This window comes from Hipposideros armiger, unplaced genomic scaffold, assembly GCF_001890085.2.
Source record: "Hipposideros armiger isolate ML-2016 unplaced genomic scaffold, ASM189008v1 scaffold_144, whole genome shotgun sequence".
Lineage (NCBI taxonomy): Eukaryota > Metazoa > Chordata > Mammalia > Chiroptera > Hipposideridae > Hipposideros > Hipposideros armiger.
The window spans coordinates 838,721-851,482 of record NW_017731494.1 but is presented as its reverse complement, the minus strand read 5'-3'; the positions used below and the strand labels follow the sequence as shown (position 1 = coordinate 851,482).

General features: G+C 39.5%; 1 protein-coding gene across 2 annotated transcripts in view; it reads left to right on the top strand.

Moving 5' to 3' along the window:
- The window catches only part of RORB (RAR related orphan receptor B), a 183,330-nt gene that overhangs the window by 134,817 nt on the left and 35,751 nt on the right, over positions 1–12,762 (top strand). For both annotated transcript variants that reach the window (XM_019650695.1, XM_019650694.1), the window contains 2 exons: positions 112–253; positions 7,470–7,871. In XM_019650695.1, the coding sequence (XP_019506240.1) occupies positions 112–253; positions 7,470–7,871 (544 nt within the window). The remainder of the gene's footprint in view (positions 1–111; positions 254–7,469; positions 7,872–12,762) is intronic.

The following is a 12,762-nucleotide window of genomic DNA, read 5'->3' as shown; positions in this document are numbered from 1 at the left end:
AAAAATTAAACTCAGTTATGTTCACTGTAGAAAATGTAACATCTGTCTATGTTAATGGTCTTCATTTCCCTTTTTTTAACTGTCTCCCTCCCATTCTCTTTTTCCCTCTAGGGGTTCTTTAGGAGGAGCCAGCAGAACAATGCCTCTTACTCCTGCCCAAGGCAGAGAAACTGTTTAATTGACAGAACCAACAGAAACCGTTGCCAACACTGCCGACTGCAGAAGTGTCTTGCCCTAGGAATGTCGAGAGATGGTAAGGCATTGCCTTCCTATTTCCTACATAAAGGCTTTCAAATTGATGCTTTGCTGGAATCTGTTTAAGCCACTGGAAGAATTCTAGACAAAGGGACTTGGAGATAAGAAAAGCTTATACTGGTAGTGTATTAAGAGGAAAAGTAAGAACATATAAAAATATCATATTGCCTATGAAATAGGAAGAAAAGACTTGACTGTAGCTTGTGGAGCAACCTGTGCTAACTAGGTTAGGTGAAAGCCACATGGGCCTATAGTGAAATATGACCACCTGTCCAGGTTTGCCTGCAAATGAGGGGCTGGTTTCCTGAGACGTGGGATTTTCAGAGCTAAAACTTGAAAGTCCTAGGCAACTGGAACCTTTTGGTCACGGGGTAAGTCTGACTGGTGCACAAACGGCTTAGTATGTAGAGATGCTAAGGAACAGAACGAGTTTTATGGGAAACCCATAAGCTCCACTGGCTGATCACAGCTACTTATCTAAGGATGTAGACTCTTCTGAGTCATGATGAAGATGCCACAGGCTATAACAGCCTTCCAAGTCTTAGGAGGGTTGTGTAGGTGGTGTCCTCAGAATATGACTCAAGTGTGTACGCCACCCTCATGCCCAACCCAGCTGGGTGGCTTGAGTCCCCAACTGAACTGCTTAGATTAATGAAAGAGGACAAATAAACAAAGAATTTCATCTAACTTTCCTTCCATTTTAAGCATTCACCTAAACGAACTCTTTCCGCATTGACATTGGCCGCAGAACTTCTATGTCAGATAGTGAGCAGCCCTGACTCTTGGGGCCATTTCTGTCTTATTCTCACTGTATCCTCAGGGTCTGGTTAAAAGCAGGAACTTAAATGTTTGTTTAATGAACCATGCAATTCTTTTTTACGTGGAGCCTGAAACAAAGACAATGCCTTTGGTACTTATTCTCTTTATGTGAATCACCCTGAATTCTGTGCCTCTGGTTACTGTCCCTCTAATGAAGTTCAAGGTGGTATGGACACCACACACACACACACACACACACACACACACACACACACACACACACGAGGAAAGAAAAGAAAAGAAATACTTCCAGAATTTTAAAAAATTTGGATAATTGGCATGCACCATCTCTTAGTAAAAAGAGATTTTATGAATTATTAAATTAAATGTGGGCCTTTTAGGCATTTGATAAATTCAGCTCTGCATAGGTCTTGATATGTAAGCATATAAACTGCTTACTTCTTAGCTTCTATTCTCCAAATAGTTATATCTTGAATTTTTGTTTACCTTTGCTCTAATTCCCAACCCACCTAAACCTGTCTTGCACAAAAGTACACCTATGAGGCAAATTTAACTAAAAAAATAAATAAAAAGAATCTGACCTTATAGGTACATAAGGTAGCTTCTAAAGCTGCAGAGATGTAAGTTTCCAAAACTTTTCTATTACCCAACTGATTTTTTGCTTGTTTATTTTTTTCTACACTTGCTATCCACATAAATTTACTCCTAGGGTAAATTTATAGCACTGTGTACTTCCACATAACTGAAGTGAAGAAAATGGAGGATGGGGATTAAGTGGGTTTCAGGATTTATTTAGTAAAATTTTACGGAAATTTGAGTTGATGATTTTGCACTTCATTTCTATCATATGGAGGCAGTGTATCACTTGACAGTATATGAGAAGCCCCATTAATAATTGTGCAAAACGAATAAGCTGTTGGTATTCGTCTTTGTCATTTCTTCCTATAATGAAAGGAAGCATCTCTCTTGGAAGGGCAGATCTTGTGGGTCTGTGCTGGTGAACAGAATGGGCAAGGGATGAGCACACAGTTCAAGGCAGAGTCAGTGACATTAGCCCACAAAATCTAGGAGGTTGTCTGAATCCCATGACATAAAAGACGTGTGTTGAGGGGGCCATTTAATGGATAGAGCCACAATCTAGTCTCAAGGGGGAAGAAATTTACTGCAGCACATAAACCTCTATGCAAGTAAAAGCAATACAGTGTCTAAGGATACTGGGGATTAAAGATAATGATCCATCTTAATATTCAGTTCAGAGACAACCCTGAGGCTGCCAGGGACATTTTCCAAAATGCCTCCTGAGTATGTCTTATGTCAAACTAATGAGGAGGAGAAATGCTCCGGGTGGGAGTGGTGGTTGGGAGCAAAAAAGGGCCCCAGCAGGAAAAAAAAAAAAAAAAGATTCTCTCTAATAGAAAACAAATTCTTCTTTATTACGTTATATTGAGGGAGTTTGGTCTAAACTTTGATTATAAAGGGTACTTTATATCAAATAAATCATACTAACACCAGGGAAGCTGAATAGGTTTTATATCTTATTGATAAGTAATGCCTAGTATGTAGTATTAAAAGATTGGACACCCCTGAAATTATGGTTGATTAGCTATGGCTAGTAAGGATTCAAGAATGAGAGGTGGTGTTTCTCCTGCCGGTAGTTTATTATAACTATCTTTTACTGGTTAAACAAATATTGTCAAAGTGTTTTAGCAGTAGTGCCTGTAGCCAAGGTAAAATGCCCTCACACCTAACTTTTTTCTACATACATCCCTCCCACCTTCCCTCAGACCGAAAGTGGCATCTTCATTTTGATATTTGCATTTGTTTTCTGTCAACTATGCCTGGCTCCAAGAATATTTGCTTCACCATAACTGGTCACTGAAACAACATGGCTACTAGTAGATAGTTTGTTGTAACTGTTGGAATCGCTGGGCTGTCGTTCTCCACTTTTATGGTGAATTTCCGCTTTTATGGTGGTTTTTTTTTTAGCCATGGCACGCATATAAATAGACAGCAAACTCAGCAATAACAAATTTGTTCAAATTTAGCTTAGACAAAGAATCAAAAATCAAATCCACTTGAAATACATACACATGTGTTTATATGTGTAATAAGGTGAGGGTATGCATGTATATGTGGGTGTGAATTGATAGCATGTAGATACCCTCTGAATTTTCTCTACCATCTTATTTCTTTTTCTTTTTATCTGGACCCTTGAAAAATGTTAGTTGCAGGAATCTTCAGTGTAAACCGTTTCCAATTGTACTACTGAAAACAAACAAACCAAAAGCCCAGAAAAATGTTTGGCATCAGTAGGAAGATACTGGGCTCCAAAGGGAAAACACGACGCTCACCTTGCAATAATCAAGTATATGTCCTCTTAATGACATGCCTCTATGGCAAAAATGGAAGCTGTCTGACAAGGACAGGTTTCACAAATTAAGCTTCTTCTTATCCGGAATGGCATTTTCCAATATGGTATCCAAGTGTCACTATTTAAATTGAAATTGAAATTAATTAAAGTTATATAAAATTTAAAATCCGATTTTTCAGTTACACTAGCTATATTTCAAGAGCTCAACAGCCACATGTGGTTTGTGGCTATTATATTGGAAAGCACAGAAAACATTCCATCATCATAGGAAGCTCTATTGGAGAAGAAGCGAGGGGGATGCTTTTACATTGTGAATAGGGCTGGGTAGACTGAACCAGATTTTTTTCTACAAAGCTGAGAGCACTATAAAAAAGGCATATCCTTGAAATTTAAAAGAGCTAAATAAATTAAGAGCAGTTTCTTGGTAAGCAGTGAGATATAAACATAGAGAACTTTATAGCCAAAGATTGTAAGATAAAATAATTTCCAAAATGACTATGGAAAGTTATAGAAGATAGTTTTACAATTCAGTTCTCTTGAAACCAAAAACATGTGTCTAGTTGTCATGTGGTAGTAAGTAGAAGTCTGAAGAAGCAATGACTTTGTTTTATAGTTACTCCAAAAACCTCCATTCCATTTAGAACTCCATGATCCAAATAAATATGAAAAGATTTCCAATATTTTGTGTAAAATTGTTCCTTACTACTGTGGGATCAAGATGAGGGCTAAGAGCTTATCATGAGCAAATATCATCATTACTGAATATTTATAAAGCACTTGCAATGTATACAGAATTGTGCAAGTTTCTTTAAGAGCTAGCAGTTTAACAAGAGGCTGCCTCTATACTCAAGTGAATCTCATTAACAGAATAATTCAAGTTTGAGAAGGGCAAACACTTAAAATATATGCCATTCTGATTAATGGGTAGTGGTAAGGAGAATGATAATATTTGAAACTATAATAGTAATACAGCCTTTGTTGAAATAGGCCTATGAATACAGCAAATATATGTATTTATGAATAGTGAATTATTTATATGTCAGGAAAGTTCAATGGGTTTTTTGTTTGTTTGTTTGTTTTCCCATGTACTATAATTTTTTTCCCAAATATGTCACCACGTTTATTATAGGAAGGGGCATAAAACTGAAACACTCTCTCTTCAGTGTTTCTGAAATGAATGGGAAATTTATTCTAAAATAGTATTATAGTAATTGTCAGTATAGTCCTTGATTTAGAATGAAGCCTGATAATTCCAAAAGGTGGTGGGGCTTTCAGTTGTTTCTTTGAAAATATTTCAGTTTGCTCAGTGACCCGAAAAGTTAATTTCTTGGAAAAAGCATAATTATTCATCACTGGGTTTTCAGATGTTCACAAGGGCAGAGGTCTTGACAGCATACTTATTTGACACTGCTAGCTCTGGCTATGAGATCTGTGGTTAACAGCAGAATTCTGAACCTCAAATTGTTAAATGTAGGCTCTTGACTGGGTTCATTCATTCATCTACCAGCAGCTGCAAGTCAGTCTGTGCCTCTATTGATTATAAATGGCCTTGCCTGGGATGACTGAGGTGGCTCAGTGCTGCTTCACATACCTTATCCTCCAGCAAGCTAGTTCAGGCATGTGCTTTTCGTGGTGAGTACTCACTCACACAAGCACTTTGGAAGCCTCTGTTTGTGTCACATATGTCAATATCCCATTGGCCTAAAACAATCCATGTGACCCTGAGTCGGGGCGGGGGATGGGGGGTGGGGGGAGGTAGAATGCCTACACAGAATGAAAAGGCTCTGCAGATTTACATGGGTAAGGGCATGGAACTAGGTAAGAGAACTTAAAGTCATTAATAAAATCAATCTATACAATGTATGTTTCACCTAAATACAGAGTGTATAAAAATCTAAAATAAGGATTAAATGGAAAGGAGTTTTAAAAGAGACACTGCATCTCTGTCACCATGTTAGAAGTGTTTCTCATTTTCAATTGTTTTTCTCCCTATAAATTTTAAACTAACAAATGCAAAAGAATTCTACTAAAGTAAGTCAGGAAGTGGATATACTCCAGCCAAAACAAAAACCTTACTCTATAGCAATAAATATAAATTTTGTATTCACCTCCATAGCTCTGTGACAAAGAGCTGTTCTGAACCTACATGAAACAAGAAACAGAGGATCAGCAAATGAAGAGGCATGTCACATTACCTTCTTGGAGGGGAATAATGCTTTCTGAATCAAAATTTATCATGGCTATTTTTTCTTATACAAAAAGGTTTTTCTTTCGTAGAGAATTGTATATATGATATAATACAGAAATATTTGTAAAGATATAATATAAAGGTACAGAAAACACTTTCCCTAAAAGTTTCTGTAAAATTCTCTCCATGGACAAACTACAAATACCACTACAATTAGTAAGCAAATAAATTTGTCTCTGAGAAACAAAATCTAATAGTGTCTCTACAAACAGAGTTAAACACAATGATCTGATTCAAGACCCTATAAAAACAAAAATTGAGGTGGAAAGAGGAGTTTGGTCTGAATTAACCAGATTGTCTTCATTCAGAAAAATTACTGGATAATTACCCCATTGTTTTCCAAATTAGGCAGCATCAGAAAGCAAGAACATAGGCTTTTAAGAAGAATTAGGGAGAAATAGGAAAGTTTGGGTTGCCCTAAATCCACCCCTCACATCCATAATCCAGCAAGCAAGAAGGAGGAAAATGACATGCCCCAACACCCGGAAGTGAATGCAGCACTTCTATTTACTTCGTGTTACCCATAACTTAATCACATAGCCACACCTGGCAGTGAGAGAGGCTGGAAACTGTGGTCTCCATTTTCAACAGCTGATGCTTAGATAAAATTTGGTAACTATAACTAATGGAAGAAGAATGAATATTGAAGGAATATTGGAGAGTGAAATGGCAATTCTTTCACAGCAAGAATCTCATCTGTGTGCCCTTCATGCTGGAGAGCTCTTAAGCACTTCACCATTTAGTTATTCTCAGAAGTTATTCTCATCAACCCTAGTGACCGAACCCAGGGATTGAACCTGTTTCTACCCTCCACTTTAGCCTTTCTACATTCTCTGAGCTCCCCATACCAACAGGTTATGGGAACACTGTCACAAAAGAAAAGAAAACAGAAACACAGAGAGGAACTTTCAAGTTTGTCATGGGTCCCACCATTACAGTGAGCTGAATGACATAGCGCTTGATAATTCAGACAAGGTGGCTCCTTGACTCAGGATGTTCACAGCCAAAAATGGGAGTTGACAGCTTGTGAGGAACAATGTCAATATCATAACAGTTCAGGAGATGAAGCTCAATAAGTTAAGAAACAATGCAAAGCATCTCATATTACTCTATGACCACTTACAGAGCCTCTTCCTCTTCTTCCCTCAGAATGGTTAATGATTTTGCCAGAAGAGATGGGCAATCTAAAACTTGGGGTGGTAGAATGAGAAAGGAGGGTTACTGTTGGCTCACTTGCCAACCATTGGACACGCAAAATTGCCACTTTCCAAAGATCTTTCATTTTGATACCAAAGCCAACTAAAGGCAAATGATGTGGTTTACTTAAAATTGTGTTTCTCACTCTGCCCCCCATTCTTGTTCTGACCCAACACACTATTTAGGAGACAGTGAAATAATAAGACCTTATCCGACAATCTAGTAATCCTAATTCTGGGAGGAAGGGAGCTAATAATGAGTTTTGGTTGGCATTTTAATAGCAGGTATTATTTGGTAGTTTTTGGTTTTTATTGGGTTCCCACACACACACAAGAATAAGGAAGTATGACTTCTAACTTCATGGCAACAAGAAATAGATAAGTTTTCACATTTCTGCCTAGCTTAGATTTAGTTCTCGCCATGCACAGAAACCAGCACAGACACCCCTGAGTACAACCTTTCCCCAAACATGGAGTATGAGTGGACTGTTTGGCTATGGTGCTAGGAGTTTTGCCTTTGATGTTGAGGGGACAACTATCCCTGACCTTTTGGACTTGAGCTCGTCGTTAATGAGGATGATAACTGCAATGCTGTTTTCTGCTTTTGTCTCCAACCCAGCTGTGAAGTTTGGGAGGATGTCCAAGAAGCAAAGAGACAGCCTGTATGCCGAGGTGCAGAAGCACCAGCAGCGGCTGCAGGAGCAGCGGCAGCAGCAGAGCGGGGAGGCGGAAGCCCTTGCCAGGGTGTACAGCAGCAGCATCAGTAACAGCCTCAGTAACCTGAACAACGAGGCCAGTGGCACTTATGCCAACGGACACGTCATTGACCTACCTAAGTCCGAGGGTTATTACAATGTGGATTCTGGCCAGCCGTCTCCTGATCAGTCAGGACTTGACATGACTGGAATCAAACAGATAAAGCAGGAACCTATCTATGACCTCACATCCGTACCCAACTTGTTTACCTATAGCTCTTTCAACAATGGGCAGTTAGCACCAGGGATCACAATGACTGAAATCGGTAAGTGGAAGTCAACTCCCAGCTTATTCTTTGGAAATTCTGCTTTGAGGTTGCCCTGGTCTTGTTTAATATGGTCATTTTCTTAGGTCTACATTGAATTATTACTTGCATTCATGGGCTTCTAATGAGAAAACGAATTGATTTTAAAACATATTTTACTAGCTCTCATTGTTCCCCTGTCCCATAAAAGTTGGTTTCAAGCAAAGGGAGAAAGAAGAAATTATAAATAAAAAGATGCTATCTGTAAAGAACAGATGCTATCTGTTAAATTTGGGTTCATCACTGAGGGAAAAATGTTATTGGTATAAACAGGAAAATTTCAGCAAGGATTCAAAGCGGTGCTATTTATAGTAAAATAGCTAAGAGGTATAGAAATAGTGTGTAATAACTGAATGAACAGGTCTCCAGCTCTCCCTCTAAGATAACTGGGGACAAACCATAAGCAAAGGGTACCTCTGTTTCATTCTTAGAAAAGGCAGAGGAGCAGACCAGAAGACCTCTAAGCCTCTTATAAACCTGAATTCCAGAATTCTACATGAGAGTAGAGTATGAATTACTGGCAATGAAAAGAGCGTAGTCTGGAATGGTACAGAGCATAACAGCAACCGATAAGCCCTGGTGACTAGGGCTCGTCACAGGCGTGATTGCATCAGCAACCCGATCCTCTTTCTGCTGTGATGTCCTTTGATTCCTAAGGAGTGGTCTTCAAGAGTGTTCTTTCCTATGCATGCTCTCTTCTGACCGGTCACAACTGTGTTTAACCCTGTTAAGCTCAGGAGTGTATTCAATGTTTAACCAGTTGATCTTATTAAGTAGGTGCCATAAAAAATATCGATGTGGGTTTAACACATGACCCTCCTGAGTAACGGAGTTGCATGTTAACAGTAGCCTAGAAGAGCTAAGTAAACAGTGGCTCTACCAGGCTTCATTGCAGTATTTAGTGGACTGGGGAAAGCCGTGTAGAGCCTAGGGGCTTTTGAGGCCTCCTCACACGCCACCCTGAGAGGTAGCAGAGCAGTGTTTAAGAACCAGGCCGCCCGACTTTGAATTCTTGCTCTCTGGCTTATTTTTGAGCCGGAGCAAATTTTCTGAATTTCAGTTTGCTCATCCTTTTTTTTTTTTTTTTGATTGCTCATCTTTAAAAAGCGAAGAGTATTCATTCATCGATCACAGGGTTGTTGTACCTATTAAATGAGTTAATACTTGTAAAACAGAGCAGTGTTTGGAACTCAGCAAGTGCTCTATCTCTTGGCCGTTATTACTCGTATACCATGTGTTCAGTCACCTTCTCTGGCTGCGCTGTGAGTAGGAGCCTAAAGCCTACGTGTTTTAAATAAAGTTGATGTGAACACACAATGAAGTACATGCCATATGTATCTTGGCTATTTCTACCATCTGGTTGAGGAAGAAGCGATGTTACACAGTTATAAAACCTGGAACGTTATGTCTCCCTTTGGGCAATCCAGCATGTGACAGTGAGTAAAGAAGCTGTTCACATTCACAACCTGTAATGACATTCACAACTGAGAGACAGAAAACTAAACACCAGCTCTAATACAAAAATATTCATTATTTTTGCGATTCTTGGGTTTTTTTTGTTTTTTGGGGTTTTTTTTTGGTTTTTTTTTTAAGGTTTTTTTTTTATTGGTGAATTGGGGGGATGGGAACAGTGCTGGGGAATTGGGGGAAGGGGGACAGACAAGTTGCTGTCATTTTGTTCTTCAGTCTAGTTGTGGAGGATGTTGCTTCACTGGCCCAAGTTGGCACCATCATTGCGCTCTTCCCGGGCGAGGCAGATCAGTCGCCGGCTTCTGGACGGCCGCTCACTGCGGCTGCTGGCCGCTCACGCTGGCTGCTGGCCACACACGGTAGCCCATGGCAACCCACTGCCACAGGGACTGCAGCCTACGCCTTCGCCGGCGACTCATAGCAGCCCAGCTCCAGGTTGAGCTGTTGTTCAGCATCTTAGCTGTGGAGGGCAGTGTCACTGGCCCTCATATGTGGGATCCGAACCGGGGCCCTCTGGTGTCCCAGGCCAGTTCTTAACCATCACGCCACTCGGCCGGCCCGCGATTCTTGTTTTTTAACTATGTCAGAGGCACTTCACACACATTTCGTTTTCATGAGCATCTTATAAGTAAAAATATTATTTCCATTTTACAGATGAGGAAACAGAGGTTTAGAGGCGTCTCCTGACCTTCCCAGGGTCCTTTGGTTACTATAATAAATGATAGAGCCAGGTTCTACCCCAGAGCATCTGATTCCAGAGCCCTTTTGCTTACCCATTACCCTGCTACCTGCTCTGGGGTTAATAGCCACACACTGCATTGTAAACCAGTCAGGACAGTCTTTTTAAGTGAAGTCACTTAATATTTCCAAGAGGACGTGTTAACAAAAAAGAGAAATAAGCACCGTTTTTTGCTTTTATCCTACTTAATATTTAAGTGCCAGCGTATGCTATTGATTTGGGACATATGTTCAAATCCTAATGAAACAAAACAATTGTTTGTCAATTTTCTGCCCGAAACCCAAAAAGGAAAGTCTTATAAGAATTCAAAAATCACAGTTTCCTAGTGATTTAGAAGCACTATGAAATATTATGGGAAAAGAAATACAGTCAAAATTCTCAGGTCTGGATAACCCTAGGCAAGTCACTTTTCTTCTCTGGCCCTCAGTCTATTCATCAGTGAACTGATGACGTGATAATCTCAAAATTCACCCAGATTTTCTACACAGACATAGATACCCAAAATGAACTAGCATATATTTTTTTTCTTAACTATTTCAAGATAATTAACTAGTCTTTAGAATCTCTAGATAGTCTCTAAATTTTAAAGGCTTGTTCCATCAGACTTTTAGGGATGCGATTAGATTGTCCTGCTAGTGCTCTCAAATTTAGCAGGCTCTTCAACCCAGTTATGGACTTGGCTCACATTTTGTTAAAGCAGCAATGCCATCTAGTGGACACAGACTCCTTCTCTGGGTGTCAAATGTCGGTACCTGTGACAAGCCACAATAATGGGATATGCTATTCCTTCCTGCACCATCCAAAACACTGCCACCCATTTTACTAAAACACTAAGTTCATAACAGTATCATTGGGCCGGAAGGCATGAAAGGTATAGCACTGGTGGTTTAGGATTCAGGTTCTGGAGCCAGACTGCCTGAGTTCAAAACCTGGTGTGCCTCTTCCTTTAAGCAACTTACCTAACCTCCGAGTCTCATATATTTAAGTCTCATAACAATTCTATTGTGCCGTTATAGAAGTATTTGTGTATCCATTCTACAGATGAAAAAACTGAGGCTCAGAAGTTACAAAAATGTGTAAAAACCAATATAAGCATATGAGCCCAGGTCTGAGTAACATTAAAACCCATTGTTTTAGCCATTAGACTGTATTCTCTCCCATCAACACAGGGAGCCCCGCAAGCTAACTGGCATTCCCACCGCAAAACATGTTTAGTGTTTGCTGCCTGCCTGGCATCCTTCTAGGTGCTACAAAGGAGCTTACAGAGTGAACATGCTGACATTTTTACTTGACTGGATTAATGAGCATCTATATTAATCTGGCTGGTGGCAAGCTGTCATAGAGAGAAACTTGTGCAGACAAAATACAAAACCTGGTATTAGCCACATTTTCACAGGATAAGTTCAAGCCTATATCGCACTAAAGAATTTTTTAACATCGTTCTTGGCTACTAGAAATCCTGATTTCTAGTTTTCTCAGATACTTCTGAGAAAACGATGAAATGTATACAACCAGGCTATTATTCTGCTATTACATCATCTTAAAAGCAGTTGTTTTTTAAACCAGTTTTTTTATTAACCCGTGTTGATTATGGTTTTACAGTGTGGAAACCTTTAATAAAAATACACGTTACGAACCATAAAACAACTATATAAGCAATAGCATGCAGGTCCCAAAAAGTCAGTTATATGAATGTTATCAGAGGAATATTCCCAGAAAAATCTAACTTGTCTTTCTAAAAATGCAGCAAAGAAACTATAAACTTCCTAGTTAAAAACCATAATAATAATACTGCATGTATGGAGAGAAATGTAGGAAGTCCTTTCATGCACGTTAGACAATTTGACCTCACACCAATGCCTTCAGGTGGACGGTGACCTGTGCAGATGAAGAAATTTAGGGTTGGAAACAGTGAGCAATTTTCCCAAACCACAGAGTTCAAGTGGTAAAGCTTAAACTCTAACATCAGCCATTTACTACCCTAGACTGCAGGACATTCTTTCAAAAGCATATTTTTGAAATGTGCCAGGTACTCAAGGCAAACAGGCCATGGTTCCTGCCCTCACCGTTTAGGAGCGAGACATGAAAATAAATAATTGCCATTCAGTGTGTCATATGTTGTAAGTCCTGGGCATGATGGTATCACAAACCCTCCTGGGGGTGAGGGAGATGGGGGGGCATTGCTTACTCTGAGCCATGTCTCTTATGAGGAATGTTATATTCCCATAGTTGGGGGAATAGAAAACAAGATGTAAATGAGCAAACAGAACAATACTAAACATTTCAAGAATTATATCCTTAGGTTTCTCAAAATCCCATAGGAAAAAATGACATAAGAGAAGGGCAAAAGTAAGCTGTAAATTAATATTTAGGCAGCAGTATTAGCTGGGTGTAGCTGGAATTTTCCTTCAAGCTAACATGGTGGATGTTATATCTCTGAAAATAAAATTTTGCAGCAGTTGGTGGCAGGGAGGGGAAACCGGCTAAAGGATACCTGGCAAATGAGCAGAGAAGGAAAGTGGAAACTCATGTTTTTGCTCCCCTGCTGTAGCACTTAGATGGGCTGGGAGATTCTACAGGACTAATACTCTTAATGAAAGCTCATTTATGCTCAAAGATGATTGGCAATGTATTTGTGAGTCC